Here is a 19,888-nt window from a genome sequence, read left to right as displayed (position 1 = left end):
CCTTTAGCTCCAGGTGTATTTCCTGTGGGGGACTGGGGCATCTTTCAGAATAAGTGTAGTGAAAAACCATGGGATCGGCAGTCGAGGAGGAAGAAGAGGAGGAGGGAAGCTTCTTTTGCTCAAGAGGAAATCCACTTAGATAATTTGGGATTTAGCTGTATGTAGCCAGCAGCCCAAAGAATTTCCATTATTCATAGGGCCACAAATGATATGCCCTATTTGTACTGAAGGAAGGCTTTGAAAATCTTGGCTGCATAAACCTGTTGTTTCTGTTCTGTCTTTCCGGCCAAGTTAATTACACAGCTGACTACTTGGTGGCTCCTTCCTCAGAGCTCATACTCATATTCTGCATAAGAATATGAAGTACCATACCCAGGTTGCTGACTTGTTACACTAATCACCACTTTGGAGGCCCTTCTGGAGGAAATAACACGCTTTACAATCTTGAATATAAATAAAAAATAAATAAAAATAAAAATAAGCATTAAAATGGTTTGTTGCTACTCTTCTGTCCAAAAAGTATGCAACCGATTACAGATTTTCTCCACTCTGCAGAGGAAAGTCTGCAGCAATGTGAGATCTGCAAGACTTTGGAAACATTGGCATTGATTAGTTGTGTTTCTGCAAAGAAACTGAAACAGATTTGTCAGTCTGACATCTTCCTCTGCCACTAATAGAAAAAAAAATCTATTGGGGAGTATATATTCTTCTTACATTTAACATCAACATGGAAACAATAGAACCCTTGCTCTCTTTCAAATAGAAAACAATTTTTTTACAGCATTTTAACTGTTATCTGTAAAGCAAATCCAATACTGTTGTCACCTTTTCTTTCTCTCTTCTTTTTTTTTTAGGGAGAAAGGAAATGCATGACCTTTTATTTTCCCAAACTCCTTATTGTTGGTCTCCTGTGGCTGGCTTCTGTTACACTAGGCATATGGCAGACGTAAGTAATTCGCTTCTTCTTCTTTTGTTTATTAGACATCAATTACCCCTTTTCTAAATCAAGAGAATTTACAAAATGCAGATTAGAAACAACAATAACATTGGAATGAACACTATACCAATATATCAATAAAATGAAAAAGGAGCTAGAGTATTAATTTCAAAAAGACCAGAAAGAGATCTTAGAAAATATTAAACCCTTGATGGAACATTTTCGTCTTCATTGCCCAAGAAAAACATAAATAAAGAGGACCTGATCTTCCTAAGAAAGGAATTCCCAAATTGGGGTGGTAGGGAAGAACCAGTTGTGGAACTGGCATACCTCGCTAGGTCTTATGCCTTCAGTGGCAACGACAAACTGCTGGCAGACTCATATGGGAGGAGGGCATTCTGGCCCCTAACTGTTTAGGGCAGTGTTCCTTAAAGTGTGGTCCAAGGGCCCCTGGGGGTCCCCCAAGATCCTCTCAGGGGTCTGCAAAATCAAAAGTATTTGCTCGAAATTAACTTCGATAAATATAACCCATACAAACAAAAGCTCTTTTGGGGCCCTCCATAATTTTTAAAAGTAGGAAAGGGTCCTGAGAGCAAAAAGTTTAAGAAACATGGGTTTAGGGTTTTGTTTACCCACATGTGACTCCTCCCTGCAGCCAAGGCTATGGCTGAGCGCTTCCAGAGTCTTCTTGGCATGAACTGAAATGGAGTATCTATTTGGCTATTTGGCTAGTATCAGCAAAATGCTAGAGAACTACCTTGGTGGAAGACACTGAATGCCTCCAAGACATCCAAAAGAACTAACAGGGACATGTGCCTTCTATACACTACCGGGGTTCACCAAATTAGCTAAACAAGGTCTCCACCCAAATGGGAAAGGTCTAAAACAGGAGTGTGCAACTTTTTCAGAGGTGAGGACTGCAGTTAACTTTGCAATAGTGCGATTGGGTCCATGTTCCGAAACGGACCAGATGTGAGAGGACCAAAATTGCATTTGATTTCATTTGCCTTACGCTTTCAGTAGAATTAAATAGAAATGCGATCAATCTTTGTGAATTTAATACTTTTCCCTTTCTGTCACATTCAGAATTACAATTTCATGATAACTTTTGGATGTTTCTGAGGACTGGACTTGAAACCTTTAGGGGTTACTTGCAGCCCTTGGTTTGGGTTTTATGTTTCCGATTGAAAGTATCAGGTTCATAAATAAGTGCTTTTAAGGCATCCATTTAGCTTCTTAAAATCCAAATGGGAAAAATTAGACAATTTTTTTCAGAAGGGATTGGGAGCTTCAAATTCTCCCTTTCCTCCCCAAACACAAAGAATGTCTAAAAAAATTAGCCCTTGGGCTTGGGGAACTGCAGATGATGTGCTGCTTCAGACTGCACATGGGCTGCTGGTTGCCCACCTCCAGCTTAAGAAGTGGTTTTGTATTCTTAGTTTCTTTTCTTAGTTTCTTTTGACTGTCTTGATTACTTCATAAGAACTATAGCTGGGTTGAGAGAGAGTATAGGATCTAAACATGAATCTTTTAGGTTCTGGGGAAATGAAAAGCCAGCTGTATCAAAATTGTTGTTTTTCTGCATTTATCATATCTTTGGTGAAAGGTGAAAGGTCCCCTGTGCAAGCACCGAGTCACGTCTGACCCTTTGGGGGGATGCCGCTTTCGTGACGTTTTCTTGACAGACTACAGAGCGGGGTGGTTTGCCATTGCCTTCCCCAGTCGTCACCTTCCCCAGCAAGCTGGGTGCTCATTTTACCGACCTCGGAAGGATGGAAGGCTGAGTTGACCTGAGCCGGCTACCCAAGAATCCAGCTTCTGCTGGGATCAAACTCGGGTTGTGGGGAGAGTTTCAGTTGCAATACTGCAGCCTACCACTCTGCACCACACGAGGCTTTTATCGTATCCTTTAGGCTGTTATATATAAATTTTTAGATCCATGATCAAGGCATATTTTGTTTTTTTAAGGGTCAATGAACTACATGATCCAACATACCAATATGAGATTGACACAAATAACTTTCAGGTAAGTTTCCATAAAGCAGTTTTGGATTTGCATAGGAAATGATGAACTACCAGATTTTGAAAATTGAGCTGTTTTCATCTGCCTATTTAACTGTGTGAAACACTTAATTTTTTTTTTAATTTTTTTTTTTTAGCTTTGTCAATATTGAAAATGAAGGGAAAGGACATTTGGAAAGATTTTTTAGTTCGACTTTTGTGACAACTTACTACATAAATCACTAAATTCAAGATTTGATTTTGTTGCATTATGTGATTCTTTTGGTTATACAGGTAGTCCTCATTTAGTGACCACAATTGGAACTGGCAACTCAGTCGTTAAGCGATGTCTAGTAGCTTCTAGACTGTTGGGCCAGCTTGTAAATATGGTGATCTCTGTGTACAATGTGGGGGCTTTTTATTTATTTACTTAACTTACTTACTATCCCACCTTTATTTCTGTAAATAACTCAAGATGGGGAACATACCTAACACTCCTTCCTCCTCGTATTTTCCCCACAACAGCAACCCTGTGAGGTGAGTTGGGCTGAGTGTGTGTGACCGGCCCAAGGTCACCCAGCCGGCTTTCATGCCTAAGGTGGGACTAGAACTCTCAGTCTCCTGGTTTCTAGTCTATTGCCTTAACCACTGGACCAAACTGTAGTGCCTTTCCCAATAATTGAAAATAAAATTTAAAATGGTCAAAATCTCATGGAAGTCTTTGGGGTGGGATTATTGTAATCTTGCAACTTCGGGTGATTTCCTGAATTTTCAGTTATGTAAAAACAAGGGTAGTGTTCAGTGCCTCATAAAGTTGCCGACTCCTGGTATAATGCACAGATGTGGAAGAAACGAAGTGTAATGATATCAAAAAAAATGTTAATAAAGCTTCTTAATATGTTTTCGTAACAGGGGATGAAAATCTTCTTCCTTGTGGTGGCAACAGTATACATTTTGTACCTTTTGTTTCTGATAATCAGGGCATGCTCAGAGCTTCGGCATATGCCCTATGTTGGTAAGCTCTATTCTTCATCTATGGTTTCTGATGTGGTGGTGTTCTTCCAGAGAGATACTGGTGCCACTTTTCAAATAACTCTGCTCTCCTTTTCTCAGATCTCAGGTTGAAATTCTTGACCGCGCTGACATTTGTAGTGCTTATCATTAGGTGAGATATTATTCTCTTGAAGATATTGTTCAGTTATATCTATCAGTGTGCAAAATGCTCCATTTGAGGGCTGGACCACATTTGAAACAACTCGAATTACTTCCTGTTTTGGAAGGTATATTTCTGTAAAACCACCCAACCCTTCCCACCGGGCCCCCAGAATGGCTGGATCAACTTAGTCTGGAAAGAAAGTGGAATTTCTGATTTTACCAGAATAGTATTTTTTGCACATCCCTAATAGTCTATGTGAAATATGGAATATGTTGTGCAACATATTAAGTGCACTTCATTGGATCAATCTCCCTTTTCTGACACAAGCAGATACTAGATAGTGCATCCTGATAATATTTTCTTTTTAAATGGTGGTATCGGTGGTGAAATGAGGAAACTCAGTGAACAGAATTAAAATAATCTGTCTAGACATTCTTGCTTTGTAAATTTTAGACACAGCACTCAACCATTACGATTTTTTCTTGTAAGAAACTCTACAAAATTGAAGACCTTTTTTCCCCATAGTTCCCTTCCACCGTTTCCTTCCTATATAATGTATTCCTACTGTTAAATCTTCTTTTGTCCCTTTACTTAGGCTCTTGTCCTAATGATGGGGATCACAAGTTTGTGATTGGCACATTTGCAACTTTCTGCAATTTACTTAAGGAGTCCCTCTTTTGGGGGAGATGGGTGGTAACAAAATTTGAATAATAAATAAAATTTGAATAATAAACAAACAAACAAACACTTTCCTAATATTAATTTTAAATACTGAATTTTATTTAGTTGAGCTTAGAATTGAAAAAGGATTTTAAAATGTAGAATGAGCTTTGATTTCTTTTCCTTCCTTCCTTGCAGCATTGCTATATTTTATCTGCGTTTTGGAGCACAGGTTTTCCAGGATAATTTTGTGGCTGAGCTTTCAACCCATTATCATAATTATATCCTTTGATTATGACATCCTGCTAAAAGTTTCAGTCAGATGGTAAGGCAAGACTAATTTAAAGGACTAGTATATGAATAAGAAAGGTAGGCTTTATGGTCAATTATATAGTCTCTAGAAGTCAATGCTGACGAAGCCCCCTCCCCACCCCCAAGCCTACAGTTAATATTCTCAACTTCCATGTATATACATTTTGGCTCTTGTACTATGTGCCATTTGAGTCACTATAATAATATGAGTATTGCTAAATCTTCCTGATCACTTAGTTCTTATTGGATTTATATGTTGAATGCACTTCTATTCCACCATCAAAATATCCCAAGTTGGCTGACAGTTTAATAAAAAAACAAACGTTTAGTATTCAATACATGTTAAATTAACAGTTAAAATGATAGTATGTCAAAGAAAAATCAAAGGCTGATATGCAAGAAGATTAAAACCTAGTAACTCAGGATTGTTTGTTTGTTTTTCATCATGGTGATGGAAGACCTTCAGAGGGCTAGGAGAGTTTCCAAGGTAGGGAATTCAAAAGCTTAGGTACAACTACAGAAAAGGCCCTCTCTGGGCATCCCAAACAAATGTAGTTTTAGATGCTGGTGCAACATGTTGGCAAACTTCTGTAAGGATCTTAGGAAACAGATGTGTGCAAATGTTTGCGCAAGGCTGGCTTTTTACATCAGCAGTGTTTTGATGTGTATGTCAATGTTGGGTGAGAAATGGAAAGCGGGACTTATTCAACTTTTTGAATGGCTTTTAGATCTGGACCAATTCATTTGACAATTCATTGGTGACATGTTGAATTGTTTCACATGTAATATCCTTGACAGTTATCACCTGCAGAATTCTTATCATTCTATGGCTTATTAAATTTCTATCTGTATACATTAGCCTTTGTGTATTCACCGTCAAAAAATGCCCTGTATGGTAAGTTAACTTTTGTTGTTTCATTTTGTCAAAATTGTTTTACTTCAGAATTGTGATAATTTTTTTCTCTGAAATACAGAGTTTGACTGACCTATGGATAAGCTATGAAGTTTAGTGCCAGATGGTGTCCTGCATAGTGAAATGATATTCTTTTGTGGGCATCCATATATTATGATACTGTCATTTTTTTTTAAATTGTAACTTCAGGAATTAAATTTGTAAAGCGATCTGAATCTGGGATAGTTTCCAGACATTTTGCAGTGGGAAACGTGAGGGAAAAGTGAGAAATGAACCTTTAAAAAGTTGTATCACTATCTGAAAATAGAGCAAAATCTGAAATTGTCCCTGAGTCCCAATCCCCCTCTCTACAGCTATCAGCCCTCTGAACAAAGGTAAGCATGCCCATGCCCCTTAACACCAATTGGTTGCCCAATTCTGACTTATAACAATAAATGAAAATTGAAGCAAAGAGGGGAGGATTTGATATTCACTAAAATGGCATCAAACAGTGACAAGGAAGAAGCCTGAATTAAAAGGCCTTTAATGACATAACTGACCTTTATGGATCGTCCCCAGAGAGATGCATTTATTAAGTAAATGTATTCTTCAAAACATCTTTCAGAATCTCAGCTGAAAGACAATCCTGCCTTTTCCATGTTGAATGACTCAGACGACGATGTCATCTATGGGTATGTAAGGCTTGCAATAATGTCACTGATCACACTTTGTTTCTGTGGTGTTCTATAAAACATGTATTTTCATTTTTTGTGTCAGACCTCTCTATTTCCTCCATAAAAAACTTGCCCAGTTGTTTTTGTAATAAAAAGTAAGGGAGTGCTTATGGACTGATTTAGACGAATAGGGGGCTAGTCATTGAGGCATAAATTGTTAAACTGCTGTTGTGAATGTGTTTTTTCTAGAATGCATAAAATATTTATACAAAGATGGCTAATCTAACAAGGTCACCAGGTAGCTACTAAATCAGTTGAATCATTACCTCCAAGACTTGATGAAGGCAAAGAAGGGAGAATAGTAATTGTTTACTTGTTTAGATCTGTAAATGCGGCTTTCCCTATTTCAAATTTTCTAACAGTTGGTTACGTGCAGAGCAAAGCCGCTATGGCCTATTTGTTGTGATATTTGTGGGGTTGGGTAGAGGAATCAACAAACTGAGTAAGATTGCAATTAATTGATAGTAATAAGATTATGATAATATCCTTAACCTTGTGTGTCTATAGACACAAGCTTTCTTCCATGAACTAGATTGGCAACTTTATCCTTACAATCTAATCTAAAACAATGTTAATTTATCTGTATTGGTTTTATATTTCTGTCTTCAGCCTTGTTCTACCCCAGCCAGAGTCTACCCAGGGGTGGAGTGGGCTATAAATACTGTAAAATAAAGAATACACAATCTATTAGATTGGCCTAAAATGAAATGATTTGCTTGTAGGCTATTGGGAGCTTCATGACTGATCCTGGTTTTGAATGCTGATTTCCCTAGTCTTAATCTTGATCCTTGATGGGTCATGCCGACTGGCACATTTACCTGATTTCTTTTTTGTTGCCCTGAGTTTGATGTCTGTGAGATTAGTCTTAAGAGCTATCCATTTTCAGGTCAGTGCAGTATAAGAGGCTGGGGGGTTGGTGGATGGGTGGGGGGCAACAGCACTGTTTGAATTGTATGGGGTTCATTTTTTCAGAATTTTTATGACTCTTCTGGAATCTCTGTTTTTGATTAAGTTTTGACTGCTGCAGAATTTGAAATAAGCATTGATTTAAACAAACACAATTAAAATAAACTGATTATACCCAGCTTCTAATGTAATCAGATTTAAAAGCATTAATAATTAAAAAAAAAGGTTTCCAAATAGGTTGAAAGCAAATAAAAGGACATGGCTTGTATACTTATCTGAAAAGACCTCCGATTGAAAATAATAAAGCTAGTTAAGTTTCAGAATTTACACTGTATGGGATTGTAATTTTTATGCTGCTTATGTGTAAGGCATCATTCTGTTTATGTATTTGGATAGGAGTGACTATGAAGAAATGCCACTTCAGAACGGCCAGGCTATCAGAGCCAAATTCAAAGAAGAATCGGACAGTGATTAAGTTTGCATAGGAGCAGCCAGGAATATGGAACAAGTGTAACTTTACTTTTCCCAAGGTCAAGAGATCCTTGCTTTTGGTGGAAATATGTCTTTTATCCCAGTCATTTTTCTGTTTACAAAACTAAAATGGATAGAGGTGGGAAATGTTTAGTAACATTTATTTTTAAGAAACTTGTTCTTGCTCTGCAGCAAACAGCAAAAGTCTGGGGATCATAATGTGATTGACTGATTGTAGTTGGAGCCATTGTGGATGATGCTTCTCTGACAGGCATTTCTTTTACCTCATCTTCAAACATAAATAAAATAGCCTCTTTTGCAACTTTCTTATCCTCACTAGAAAAAATAAACTATTGAACTTCAGCACATTAACGATGATACCAATTAACAGTGCACTAGAAATACCTCTTTACTCTTACCCTTTAATCTAAATGGATTCTGTGAATTAATTTCATTGTATTAACATACTTCACAGAATCTGTATTTTCTGTGCTTTCACAGCAAATCTTCCTCCTTCTCAATCATTCCAGTAACCCTTTTACACAGACTTGAAGCTCTTACATTAACCTGCAAAATAAAATTGAGTGGCATGTAAGAATTAATGCCCTGTTTAAACTGCAAGAAAAATTGAATGCATTTCCACTGGTCACCCTTGAATTTTGATAAATTTTCATTTCTTGCTTTGTGGGTCTTGTTCTAACATAGTTCAAGATTCAGGAGCAGCCTGACTCTTACTTAATTCCATAGCCTCATTAGAAAGCACTTCCAGTTAGAAAGCTGAGGGGAAAGAGTATTCCCTGCTCTGTCACATGTAGATCGGGTGGTCCTTCAATGCATGCAAGCAATTATAGTAAGGAGATGCTTAGTATGCATGCAGGACTCTGGATCCCAGCCATAGCCAAGTACTTGATAAAAACTGATATAATTCAAGGCTATTAATACACTGTAAATGATAAAGTCAGTTATTTTTGTAAGTTACTCAAACACAGATAAGACGTAAAAAGATGAAGTGCGTTTTGCAGGTCAGACGTTCCAGATGTATAATTGTATGATCAGTCCAATACTGTGTACCACTATAAATCAGTTCACACATCTTTGGTGTTTTGTATGTGAGGGGCTCAGCTTTCCTTTACTGTAAACACTTTAAACATACCAAGCTGTAGTGTATAATCTAAAGTGGTAACACTACAAGCCTTCCTCTAATGTGCGTACTACTGACTCATCGATGACTCATGAAAACTTAATTTTTAAAGTATATATTGTTTTAGATTAGTTTTGGTTGCTTTTCTAAGGTTTGCATTCAATTTGTGTAAAAGGATTTTTAAAAAAAAGCCTATTCCTCCCTCTGTATCCCAGATATGCTGTGGAGGTTTCCCTAACCCCTCTGAGCATATTTGAAGTTGGTGACAGAGAAAGTTGCAAGTAGATTCTGCCAATGGTGTCTTGCTAACAAATGGCATTAGATACAACACTAAGGCCTCCAAGTTTCATTTAATGTGGTTTGCAAGTTATTTTCTCTTGAATTCATTAATGTTTCTCTAGAATTGTGTATTCAGTTCAATGCCCCTAAAGTTCATTCAGACTAAGGAATTTCAGGTGGCTTTAGTTTTCAACTTGGTAATATAGCTGTAAGTTGAATATCACTGCAACTTGCCTGCACTCATTCAACCAAGTGAAAATGTCTAGCAAGCGTAACACTATTTCCTACACTTTTGATCACTTTTCCCTATTTGTAAAATGTTTGCCTGACTGTTGACATTTTAGATAACTAGAACTATCTGTCCTGGATTTATTACCTTAAGGAGGCATTGTCAGCAAGAAAATCAAGCACTTTCTTAAATCTCTCCCTCTAAAACAGTAAGATTAGAATTGCATTGCACCATTTATCTTGCAGAATTTTGTAAATTGTAAACTTGTATTCTTTATGAGCTAAGAGTTTTCTGATGAATTTGCCTGGATTAGTTTCTTTAAATGGTTTAGTAATTGCATGGGATGAATTAGGTACTTGTCTCTCTGTCTTTTTGTTCTTATCCTTGAAAAGAGATGAGTCCATCTGCATTTGCTTTAAACCCTTTTGCAAGGAACAAGTGTATTACTTGCCTTTTTTCATATGTACTGTGATTATTTTTCAGCCTTAGAAAGCTCATGAGGAAACTGCCAGAACACACAATATGAGATTTAACTGGGAAAATCCAATGAAGATGAGTGCTGTCACTCTTTTTGTATCTCACTGGCAATTGAGACTATTTTTCAGGCATACTGTTAATCACAGAACACTTTTGCATGTACAGTATACGAAGGTGTAATGATATAGGATGTTTCTTCCTTTTAGCTATGGGGATACTGAGACACAACTCCAGTTAAGGAGATTCACTTGGATACCTGTATATTTTCCCTCTACCCAGCTAGGGACCTCTTAGTAAAAGTGGAGGGTTTTACATACTATTCTCACTTAAGGCTCTCATACTCTTTGCAGGTAGGGTTCTCATTGTAAAATGGCTGCTCACTATTATGGGTACATAAGACTATTCCTTAATGTTCTGAATTTTTAGGTGGAGTCCAATAATTCTGATGTTAGTAGTAGGAATTTACCCCCCTCCCTAGCATGAATATTTTGTTTTAAAATGTCCTCTGACAATGCCATGTTTCCTCTAGTGAAAGCAGCTGCTGTTTTAGTAGATCTATGATTGGATAGAATAGCCTGATTAAACCAGGGAGGAAGCAGATTGTGTAGGGAAGGGAGATAATGTCGTATTACACTGCCATGAAGCCAATCAGATTTAACTTGTTATTACTGGCATTAACCAAGGAAACATGTTTTCATAGAAGCATTTGAAAAGGATGAAACTGAGGCTTTTTCAGGACTACCAAGAGCAGCACAACAGTTACCCTTAAGAGCAACATGCCTGGAAATTGGAAAAGCTAGATGGTATGTTGGGAAAACGAATTGTTTTAATGGCAGTTTTAATTCTGATTCTGTGCATGTTTATTCAGAAGTACAAACTATTAAGCTTTAGGTTCACATTTGATGCAAAGCTTTGAGAAAAAAATACCTGAGACTGTGCAATCATTGCACTTTAGCTCTGTGGCTCTTTGTTGCGTTTACTGTCTTATGTTCCACTTGTGCCAATATATATGGGAAAAATCCTTTCAACAGATTTCAGTGTTTTTAAACAGAAGCAACATGAGGCAAATGTGGAAAAATTATTTTATACCAAAATGTGATCAGTGCTTTTTCAAAATGGATGTTTATGTTAATGAGTACATTTGTAAATTTAGTTTTGCTTGGGGAAGGGATATGCATGGTTTATTGTAATGTGTAATCTCTGTGCTTCAGGGAAACTGCTGTTTGTAATTATGATGAGTTTTGGAATACGAGACAGAATTTTCCCACAGCATAAAAGTAACCATTCAATGTAATGTAAAGTTTTTTCAGTAAATACTAGAGATAGTGCATAATAAAAATCATGAAATTCAATCTGTTCATAATAAAATTTTATACTGAACTTCTGTATCAATGTCAATTAGTCTTTCTTTGCTTTTTCCCAAGCTTTAAAGGGGAATTGCAGCCAAAACAAAATACCCAGGAAGCTATCGAGATTAAGGAATAGTGATACTCTTTCAGAACCTCAGCATTTTAAGTACCAGACTATTAAAAGCTAGGAGGGTAAATATACCTTCAACTCAAACTCAGTTCCTGGTGATCATATGGACACACTGGTAGCATTTTCTTTGAAAAAGATGGGATGTTTTTCAAGTCCTGGACTTCCCTGGAGGGCTCCAGATACTAACCTGGCCTGGGTCTGCTTAGCTTCCAAGACCAGCCAAGGTCAGCCCTTTGCTGCCACCGGCTGAGATCATGACATTATCCTCATTTCTAAATTTGTAAGTTTTAGGAATGCACATACACATATTCAGAGCTTCAATAATTTAATAACAAACAAAACTAGAGTGAAAATCAGTCTTACCCACACAGGCTGGAGTAAAGCTATAGAACTGCAGCAAGTTTCAGGTTTTAGCACCTTGAGAAAGAGTCCTTAAAGTGTTAAGACAGAGTTTGGATGTGAACAAGGAATCATGCTTACATAACAGCACTGAAATTTCTCTCCTGTTTTTTCATCAGAAGGAATAAGAAATTCTTAGTTATTCACTGAATTCACAGTTTAGTGGACTTAAAGCAATGACAGAGTCTGAAGAATTTCAAGGCAGTTATATTGCAAGTCCAAAGGCACTAACAATACAGTACATGGTCTTGTTCTCCCATCTCACAGTGCAGGCTCCTACAACAAAACAAAACAAAAAAACCAGTTAGGACAGTCACATAAACACAGGAGGTAGATTAGTGCATCCTTACTGTAATCCAGGCATTTAAGTCTATGGCAAAGATCTTCAAAAGTTTAAGTGGTACGCAGAGACACTGGTAAACTCTATTGTTATTTAAACTGTTTGGAAGCACAACTGTTTACAGAGTTTCCTATATCACCTATTCTAGAACAATAAGTTGTCAGAGTCATAACCCATGATCATGTGAATGCCCTGGAATCAAAAATGTACAGGTGCAATGCAAATGAAAGAGCTCCAACAGCTATACAAATTTTCTGTAAAATACTTCAGCAAGGCCAATTTTGAAAGAGTCTGATACCATCAGCAGTATTGTCCCAGAAGCAAGAGTTTGCAGTGTGAAGTCCAGCACCATTTTTTTGCATAATCACACAGGTCACTGTAAATTAGAGAGACAAAGAACTGTCAGGGAAAAAAAGCATCTGTCCATGCCACACAATTATATCTGGTTCTACAAGAAGATACACGTGTGTTATGACCACAAGTGCTTAGACTAGTTACTATGAGAATCTCCCCTCAGCTTCAAGCTTTAATTTTACTTGAAAGCATTTCTGAAAAGCCCATGATGAAATTGCATTAACTTACCAACATACTTGAATGGTTTTCCCAGCTTTGTCAGCTGACTTAAAATCTGCTCCACAACAGCTGTAGTCCATTGGTTCACTTTGCTGTGCAGATACGCATTACCACCTATTGTCCCTTCTATGGCCTACAGGTACAAAGAGATTAATCTTACACCATTTAATTCCCATAGCCTTATTTTAAAATGCCGACATCAGTTTCAAAAATTAGAATTGGCATGCAAACATGTTTCTCCTCGTTAACTCATCTTTCACAAAAACAGATATGAGTAAATATCACCCCCCACTCCAATATTGATAATAAGACATACATCCTTGAATTCTTATTGTGGGGATGAACTTTCTCCAAATCCAAGGCATTGGGGAAAAAGCCCCTATAGATTGAAAATGATAACTGATAGCGTTCTATACATATAACTACCAATTTTCTTGGTTAAAGCAAATGATCTCCCGTGTTTTCGTGCTGAGATTACTTTAGAATGTTAAGATAATGAATTGTGTAACATGAGTGAACATTTGGTGTGATCCAAAAAGCAATGAAGCCTGACAAAACACTTTCCTCGAGCATTCTGAATGGATATAACTAAATCTCAGCATAATGTCTACATTAACCCTCAAACAGCATCTTAAGGATATAAACTTGAGAACCTTTGGAAGACATCTCCAGTACTTTCCTTGATGGAGGAAAGCATTCAAGGCCAGCTCTTTCCAGAAAGGACTAAAAGGAGGAATACTTGAGGAATGCAGGAACATTGGAGAGAAGAAGATTAGTCTAATGGATTAAAAATTAATCCTACATGCCCCCAAATCCACATGCTGTTTATGCCAGTCTTGGAATTGGAATAAAGAGATTTTCTCCTATTGGCTTCAATCAGAAGGAATCACTTGAGTAAGTGTGGGAAGAGAGGAAGACCGCCTACAGAGTACAGATGTGGATTATTCCTTTCACCTTGCTGGCCTATTGTTCTGGAGCTGGTGATTGTTTTACAAAAAAATAGTATTCCTGTGCCTATCAATTTTCTTGTAGTGAGGGATGAATGGGAGGCCATCAAGCAAAAAAGATGATTATTCTGGATTCCTCTGGAGTCCAGAACCTCACCAACACTGGAAATGTGCAGGTAAGGTTCTTACGTATTTGTGTGTTCAAATGGTCTTAAAAAATGAGTGCAGTCAAGAACTATGTCAAAATGTAATCACAAAACTTAATATAAAATCAAGCTATCCACCCTAGTCCAATTAATTCACTGTGAGCTTTTACATTAATAACAAATTGTCTAGTTCGATCCTTCAACCATGCTTCAGTTAAAAATGTTAACAAAACCCCCCACCTTTTTAAAAAACTTGCAAACCTTCACAGTTGCCCAGCCAAATGCCATTCCACCATGAATCTTTCTCATTCTTTACTCTGCTACCCTAACTGTACTGCCATTAAAGCTTCAGGAACAAAAAAGATTATTGCAATTTCATTAAAAGAAGCAGGCAAAAATAGTGGATTCATATAAACAATACATACTCATCATGCTTCTTTGGGCATAAGCAATGTTGTACAAAACCGAAATGGAGGCTGCCCTCTCTTCTTCTTAAAAGCTGACCTGAGAGGGGAAACTCACCTCTCATCTAGTCCCTTGGAGCTTGATTTCCCTGGGATTCAGTTGCTCTTTGCCTGTTATCTGGAGGGATAAGTCAAACTAACTTTCCTTTAACCCTTTCATTGTCAGAAACTCTTGATGTGGAATTTCCCCACATTCACTAAAGAGGTTAAGCAGCCTTATTCCTACCTATGTCACCTGCTAACTATAAAAACAGTGTTGGTTAATTTGGGCATATTTTGGCAAATATACCACAAACACATCCCTGTTTTGTCAGAAGACACACGTGCAACTATGCAAGCAAGGAACTGTCATGCACCTCAAGATGGCCCCCATTCTACTGTTGTTCAGAAGACCTATGAAATCCTGGCTCTTTGCCCAAGCCTTTAGAGAGGGAGAACCCTTCCTTCCTTTCTATCCAGTCTGTCATTCTTGCCATCTCTTCTTTTTAATTGGTGTTATGGTAATTTCTTTGTTTTGATTGTTGTGAGTTGCCCAGCATCATTGGGAATTGGGCAGCAAACAAGATTAATAAATGCAAAAATAAATTTTAAAAAATGTATTTGTCTGTAGCAGATCAAGAGGAGAAACAGCGTAACGTTTCAACTTCAGCCTAAATGGGATCAATTATTCTTATTCTCTTCTAGTGACAATTAAACCTTTCTACTCTAGTCTCAATATAGACCAGCCAAAATTAATCCCCTCTTAGAACACCACAGGTCCCATCAAAGCATTCTTACATTGAGATGCCTGTGTCTTTAGTGTGTAGTAGAGTCTCTGGGTTAAGACAGTCATTCTCCTTCCTCCCTCCCACCCTCCCATTAAAGGATTTTTAAAATTTACAAACTATTACCGAGGAATATTTACATTTGATAAGCCTTGGAATACACAAAAATGAGTGTGTCTTACAGAGATCATTTGCACAGACTTAGTAAATTAACAACAGTAACTTTATTTAAAAAAAGACATCTTGTACTTTCTGTATTGAAATGCTTAGCATAACAGGCCACGTTCCTAAGCCTTCTCTTAATTGTTAGGGCAGTTGCCACAACAAGGGATTAGTAAACAAGACCCTGGTACCTTGACAACTATTAACCAGACTATAATCAGCCCTAAAATCATGAACTACATTGATTCTATAGCTACAAATTGCTAACAATTTGTTCCTGAAATTGAGATTTAATGAGGCAAAACAGTCTATTCTGTTGAGTGAGCCAGAAGCATGGAAGCCAGATTCAATCCCACCACTACTATTCATCCAGATTTAAAAGGTCACAAATTAGGTTAGAGGCCAGTTCAAATTACATGAGACTGAAAGCCCTGAACTGGATATGCTTAATCATTTCAAACAATGATTTTTAAGAATGCAGTTCTCTTAGGACATCAAAAGATACATACTGGCTGGGATTCAGAGACTCATATGTACATGCTCATGAAGCATAGAAAGTAAGTCAGAAATGCTGGTGCTCAGAAATGGAACATCTGCCTGACGTCCAGGAGATTTCCCCTTTTCTACTTATTCTGGACTATAGCTGCCTGGCCCTCTCTTCCACAGATAGGGAAAGGAAATAGAGAACTTTAAAGTCCACCAAAAATCTCATTGGAAGGAATACCCAAGGGATTTCCAGAGTCTCTATCTCACTGTATGCAGCTTCTTTCAAACCCTGAAAACCCACTCTGGAAGACAAAAGTGTTCCCACAAAGAGGAATTTGATGCAGTTAAAATAGCAGTTCATCTCCATTTGCACAAACATTTTCCATACATACTTCTTGTGAAAGCAGCTTACTTACTGTTGTTTGGTTCCTAATATTCTTATTTAAGGACCCTACAGCATTACTTGAAAGTAGTTTTACAGTTAGGACTATTATGGACCTAAGTTACAATTTCTTTGAAATGTCTCAAATGAAATAGCAAAGTTTATACCAAAATTCATGAGATTCTAGTAGAATATGGCAAAATGTAAGTTGGACTTTGCTACCATTAGATGGATACAGAGGTGGTTGAACAACTGTGTTCAATGAATGAACTTAGTTACTTTGGACAGGATCATGTTTCTTCTAAAGGAGGCTGACTGGTGCAGGGGGGGTCCTCCCAGGCTCATGGCTCTGCTTTAAAAGCAGTGGAAACCATAGTCAGGGGAACGTCTGTCCAATTTCCAGGTAGTGAGTTTCAGCCCTTACCTAGACCAGGATGCCCTGGCAACGGCAACCCACATCCTGATCATGATTTGGCTGGAATGTTGCAAAATACTGTATGCAGAGCAGACTTTGGGGATGATCTGGAAGCTATAGCTGTTTCAGAATGTAAGAGCCAAACTACCAACAAGACAAACCCATTATTTTTGTGATGTTCGTATAATTATACAAGATATCATTCCCACTATTAAGTGGGCTTATACTTAAAATTTAGTGCAATGTTTATTTCTCACACTGTAGAAGTGACATATTCCTCTTTCTAAAGGGAGTTATAGTGTCATGCAAACAGCTTATTTGGTACTGTGAAAATATAAACTATTAATAAAGTCAGTTAACTGGCAGAACCACCTTCCTGAAAGTAACTCAGCTGATGTAATAGCGAAGCAAGACTGTGTTAGTATATAAGGGCATATACACTTACCTCTTTTATAATGTTGCTTACTTCATCCACAACAAATGCAGTCTTTAAAAAAAGGCAGAAATATTTAAATTGCATTATGTAAAACTGAGAACAGTATCACTGCAATAAATACTTCACTCATTCAAGTGAGATAGGATCAAGTATCGGAGCACCTACAGTTTATTTCGACTTATCAGGCTGTAGCATTATTCTTATCCCTCACAAAGAAGCAAGGAATAGATACTTCATGTTTCCTTAAGTGTATCAATGAGAGATGTAGCAATATAACAGCCAACAGGCCAACAGTCCTCCGGAGGCCTGTGAAGACCTGGCTCTTCCCCCAAGCATTGGGCTAGGATGGGGATTGAGCTGGGATGATGTTTGGACTGGTGGGTGTGTGTGAGGGTACTCTTGTTTTTAGCAATGTTTTTATGGATTGTTGTGCCCCGCCTAGAATCATTGTATGAGACAGGCAGCCATATAAGTCCTGTTAATAAATAAAAAATAATAAACAGTGCAGACATTATTCACAGAAAATAAACAAAGGCCATTTTCTCTCTCAGGGAGGACTAATTTTATGCAGGCATTATGACTGCAACTCAACAGGTTCCCTGCATGCCCAGCAGAGATCTGCTTTATCTCATTGGGGTGGGAAGACGATTTTTATTTTTAAAAACTGTGAATGCTAATGTGAGCCAAAAGAAGCGTTCTGATTTAGTAGCCGCGCAGAATTATATGCCTAAACCATCGCCTCCGCCTAGCCCGGGAAAGTGCAGCGCCGCCGTGGAAGGCGGCTGGGGGCATGAATGAATGATATGGCGCGGCTCTTTCTCCGACGCCTTTTGGAATGGCTCGGAGTCCAGAAGGAATGGCCCGGAGGCGAGAAAAGCAGGAGGGGAAACGCGGGGAGAGGAGCAACAATGGGGAAGGGGCGTGTCTCGCCCGTGGAGGCTACCCGGAAACTCTCTTTCTCCGGAGGTCTGCTACAGCTAGGCCTGGGACGAAGCTACTCCTTTCTCCCTACGACCCGGGATGAGATTCCCTTCCTTCCGGAGACGCGTTACCTCCTCGGCAGACTGGAGCTCATCCATCGTCCTCCTTCTCCCTCAGCTCAACTCCAACCCCGCGCGTTCGTTGCCACTACGCGACGAGCGCCTGTCTCCTTCTGCGGTTGCGCAGTGCAGTCGACACGTTCGGTAATCATCCGACGCGGACAGGCATGCCGGAGAGGTTGCTGGGCTACGCTTTCGGCTCGGAGGTTGCGCACTGGTAGAAACAGGGTCTCGGGTTTTACCCCGTCCCCTTTCTCATTGTGACGTACTTCTCACGAGGAGCTGTGCGAGCTTTGTTCGCAGCCACGAGATAGATGATCAGTACTTCCTGTTTGATATCCAATCCTCGTGTTTCCAAGATGGAAGGGTGGTAGATGTAAATCAGTGTTTTTCAAACTTGGCAACCTTAAGACGGGTGGACTTCAGCTCCCAGAATTCCCCAGCCAGCATGCTGGTTGGGGAATTCTGGGAGCTGAAGTCCACCCGTCTTAAGGTTGCCAAGTTTGAAAAACACTGATGTACAGCAACCAGGAGACGTGGGCCGAAGCAAATCCAAAACAGTCATGGACAAAAAGTGACCAGACTTACGAACTTTTGGAATATAATTTTCACTGCAGCATTTTGAAGTACTACTTAACTTTAATATGCACAGCAGGTGGCAGCATCTACCGCCTGGAGTGATCTTGAAAAACAAGTTGAATCAGACCAGGTTGGTATTTAGGTGAGAGACCAACAGGAGATCCCAGGGCTGTGGAGGAGACTAGGAGGTAAAGTCTCTCTCACACACACATCCAGGAAGAAGGCAGAAAAACAGTACTGTATGCCTCAATCCATATAGTCACTAGGAGTCTGTTCTAGGGCAAGGTTCTATATTTATTCTTAGATATTGTACAAAATGGAAGCTGCCATGTGTTGGGTATTCCGTAACACCGGTGTGCCTTCAGTGGTATAAAAAATAATCACCCCCATCTCATGGAATTATCAGTGTATAGCTGCTTGAAAGGTGTGTCTGTTCCAGATCTAGCCAGGAGTCTTGTCTCACTATGCAGGAGTTATGCCAGGTTTGTGCTCTCCGGAAATGTTGATTTGTCCAGGCAGTCACCAGGAGTCAAGACTGGCTAGAAGGCACACACACACAAACGTCCACAACTGGGAGCACCAGGCTGGGAAGAGCTGCTTTACTTTAACAGTTTTATGATTGCTGAATTTAGTCTAGCTTGTAGAAGCATCAGATTAGATGCTCCTCCTCTTCAGCCCTGCCTTCTTATCTTACTCTTTAACTTTCCATTCAGACACTCATGGCCAGTGTTTCTGGTGCCATTCTTTGCTCCTTGCTCAGGTATTTCTAGACAGCTTTGTATCTGCCACTTAGTGTTATAAAAGTACTCAGAACTAAGCAGATAGAAGAGCAGGACAGATTTTAAAAAATCCCCACTGTGAAGGTGAGTTGATTTATTTGCTAAAAGTATCAATTAAGACCCTTTAATGGATTAAACTGTGCCCTGACTTCATCAAGTAGCAGAGACAGAGGTTTTTAAAAATAATTCTTTCAGCAAAACTTAGGCAGAGAAGTGAAATGCCAGAGCTCAGCTGAAGGAAGGCAAGCAGGCAGACAGGCCAAAATAAATATCTCAGAAAAGACAAGCTCAGAAAGAGAAAG

The 19,888-nt window shown here is 38.7% G+C and overlaps 2 protein-coding genes across 4 annotated transcripts in view; one reads left to right on the top strand and one right to left on the bottom strand.

Moving 5' to 3' along the window:
- The window catches only part of TMEM181 (transmembrane protein 181), a 30,858-nt gene extending 19,283 nt beyond the window's left edge, over window positions 1-11,575 (top strand). For all 3 annotated transcript variants that reach the window (XM_063307984.1, XM_063307992.1, XM_063308000.1), the window contains 8 exons: window positions 855-946; window positions 2,906-2,963; window positions 3,851-3,953; window positions 4,052-4,103; window positions 4,953-5,035; window positions 5,872-5,961; window positions 6,584-6,650; window positions 7,995-11,575. In XM_063307984.1, the coding sequence (XP_063164054.1) occupies window positions 855-946; window positions 2,906-2,963; window positions 3,851-3,953; window positions 4,052-4,103; window positions 4,953-5,035; window positions 5,872-5,961; window positions 6,584-6,650; window positions 7,995-8,073 (624 nt within the window). In that variant the 3' untranslated portion in view covers window positions 8,074-11,575. The remainder of the gene's footprint in view (window positions 1-854; window positions 947-2,905; window positions 2,964-3,850; window positions 3,954-4,051; window positions 4,104-4,952; window positions 5,036-5,871; window positions 5,962-6,583; window positions 6,651-7,994) is intronic.
- Window positions 11,576-11,982: 407 nt separating this feature from the next.
- DYNLT1 (dynein light chain Tctex-type 1) lies at window positions 11,983-18,427 on the bottom strand. Its single transcript, XM_063308011.1, has 5 exons — window positions 18,241-18,427; window positions 17,198-17,239; window positions 12,996-13,119; window positions 12,712-12,789; window positions 11,983-12,349 (listed from the first exon to the last, which is right to left on the bottom strand). The coding sequence occupies exons 1-5, from the start codon at window positions 18,265-18,267 to the stop codon at window positions 12,279-12,281; spliced, it is 342 nt and encodes a 113-aa protein (XP_063164081.1). The 5' UTR covers window positions 18,268-18,427; the 3' UTR covers window positions 11,983-12,278.
- Between the last annotated feature and the right edge of the window lie 1,461 nt (window positions 18,428-19,888).

Source organism: Candoia aspera, chromosome 1 (assembly GCF_035149785.1).
Source record: "Candoia aspera isolate rCanAsp1 chromosome 1, rCanAsp1.hap2, whole genome shotgun sequence".
In the NCBI taxonomy this organism is placed as follows: Eukaryota; Metazoa; Chordata; class Lepidosauria; order Squamata; family Boidae; genus Candoia; species Candoia aspera.
Note: the sequence above shows the minus strand (reverse complement) of the source record. Positions and strands in the feature narration are given on the sequence as shown.

What these genes read in the sequence shown, in the direction of transcription:
- DYNLT1 (XM_063308011.1), bottom strand. Translation starts at nt 18,267, where the DNA reads ATGGATGAGCTCCAGTCTGCCGAGGAG. An exon ending in TAAGCAACATTATAAAAGAG is followed by an intron (nt 13,120 to 17,197) that starts GTAAGTGTATAT and finishes TTGTACCTGTAG; the next exon opens with GCCATAGAAGGGACAATAGG. An exon ending in CTGGGACAATACTGCTGATG is followed by an intron (nt 12,350 to 12,711) that starts GTATCAGACTCT and finishes GTTTTGTTGTAG; the next exon opens with GAGCCTGCACTGTGAGATGG.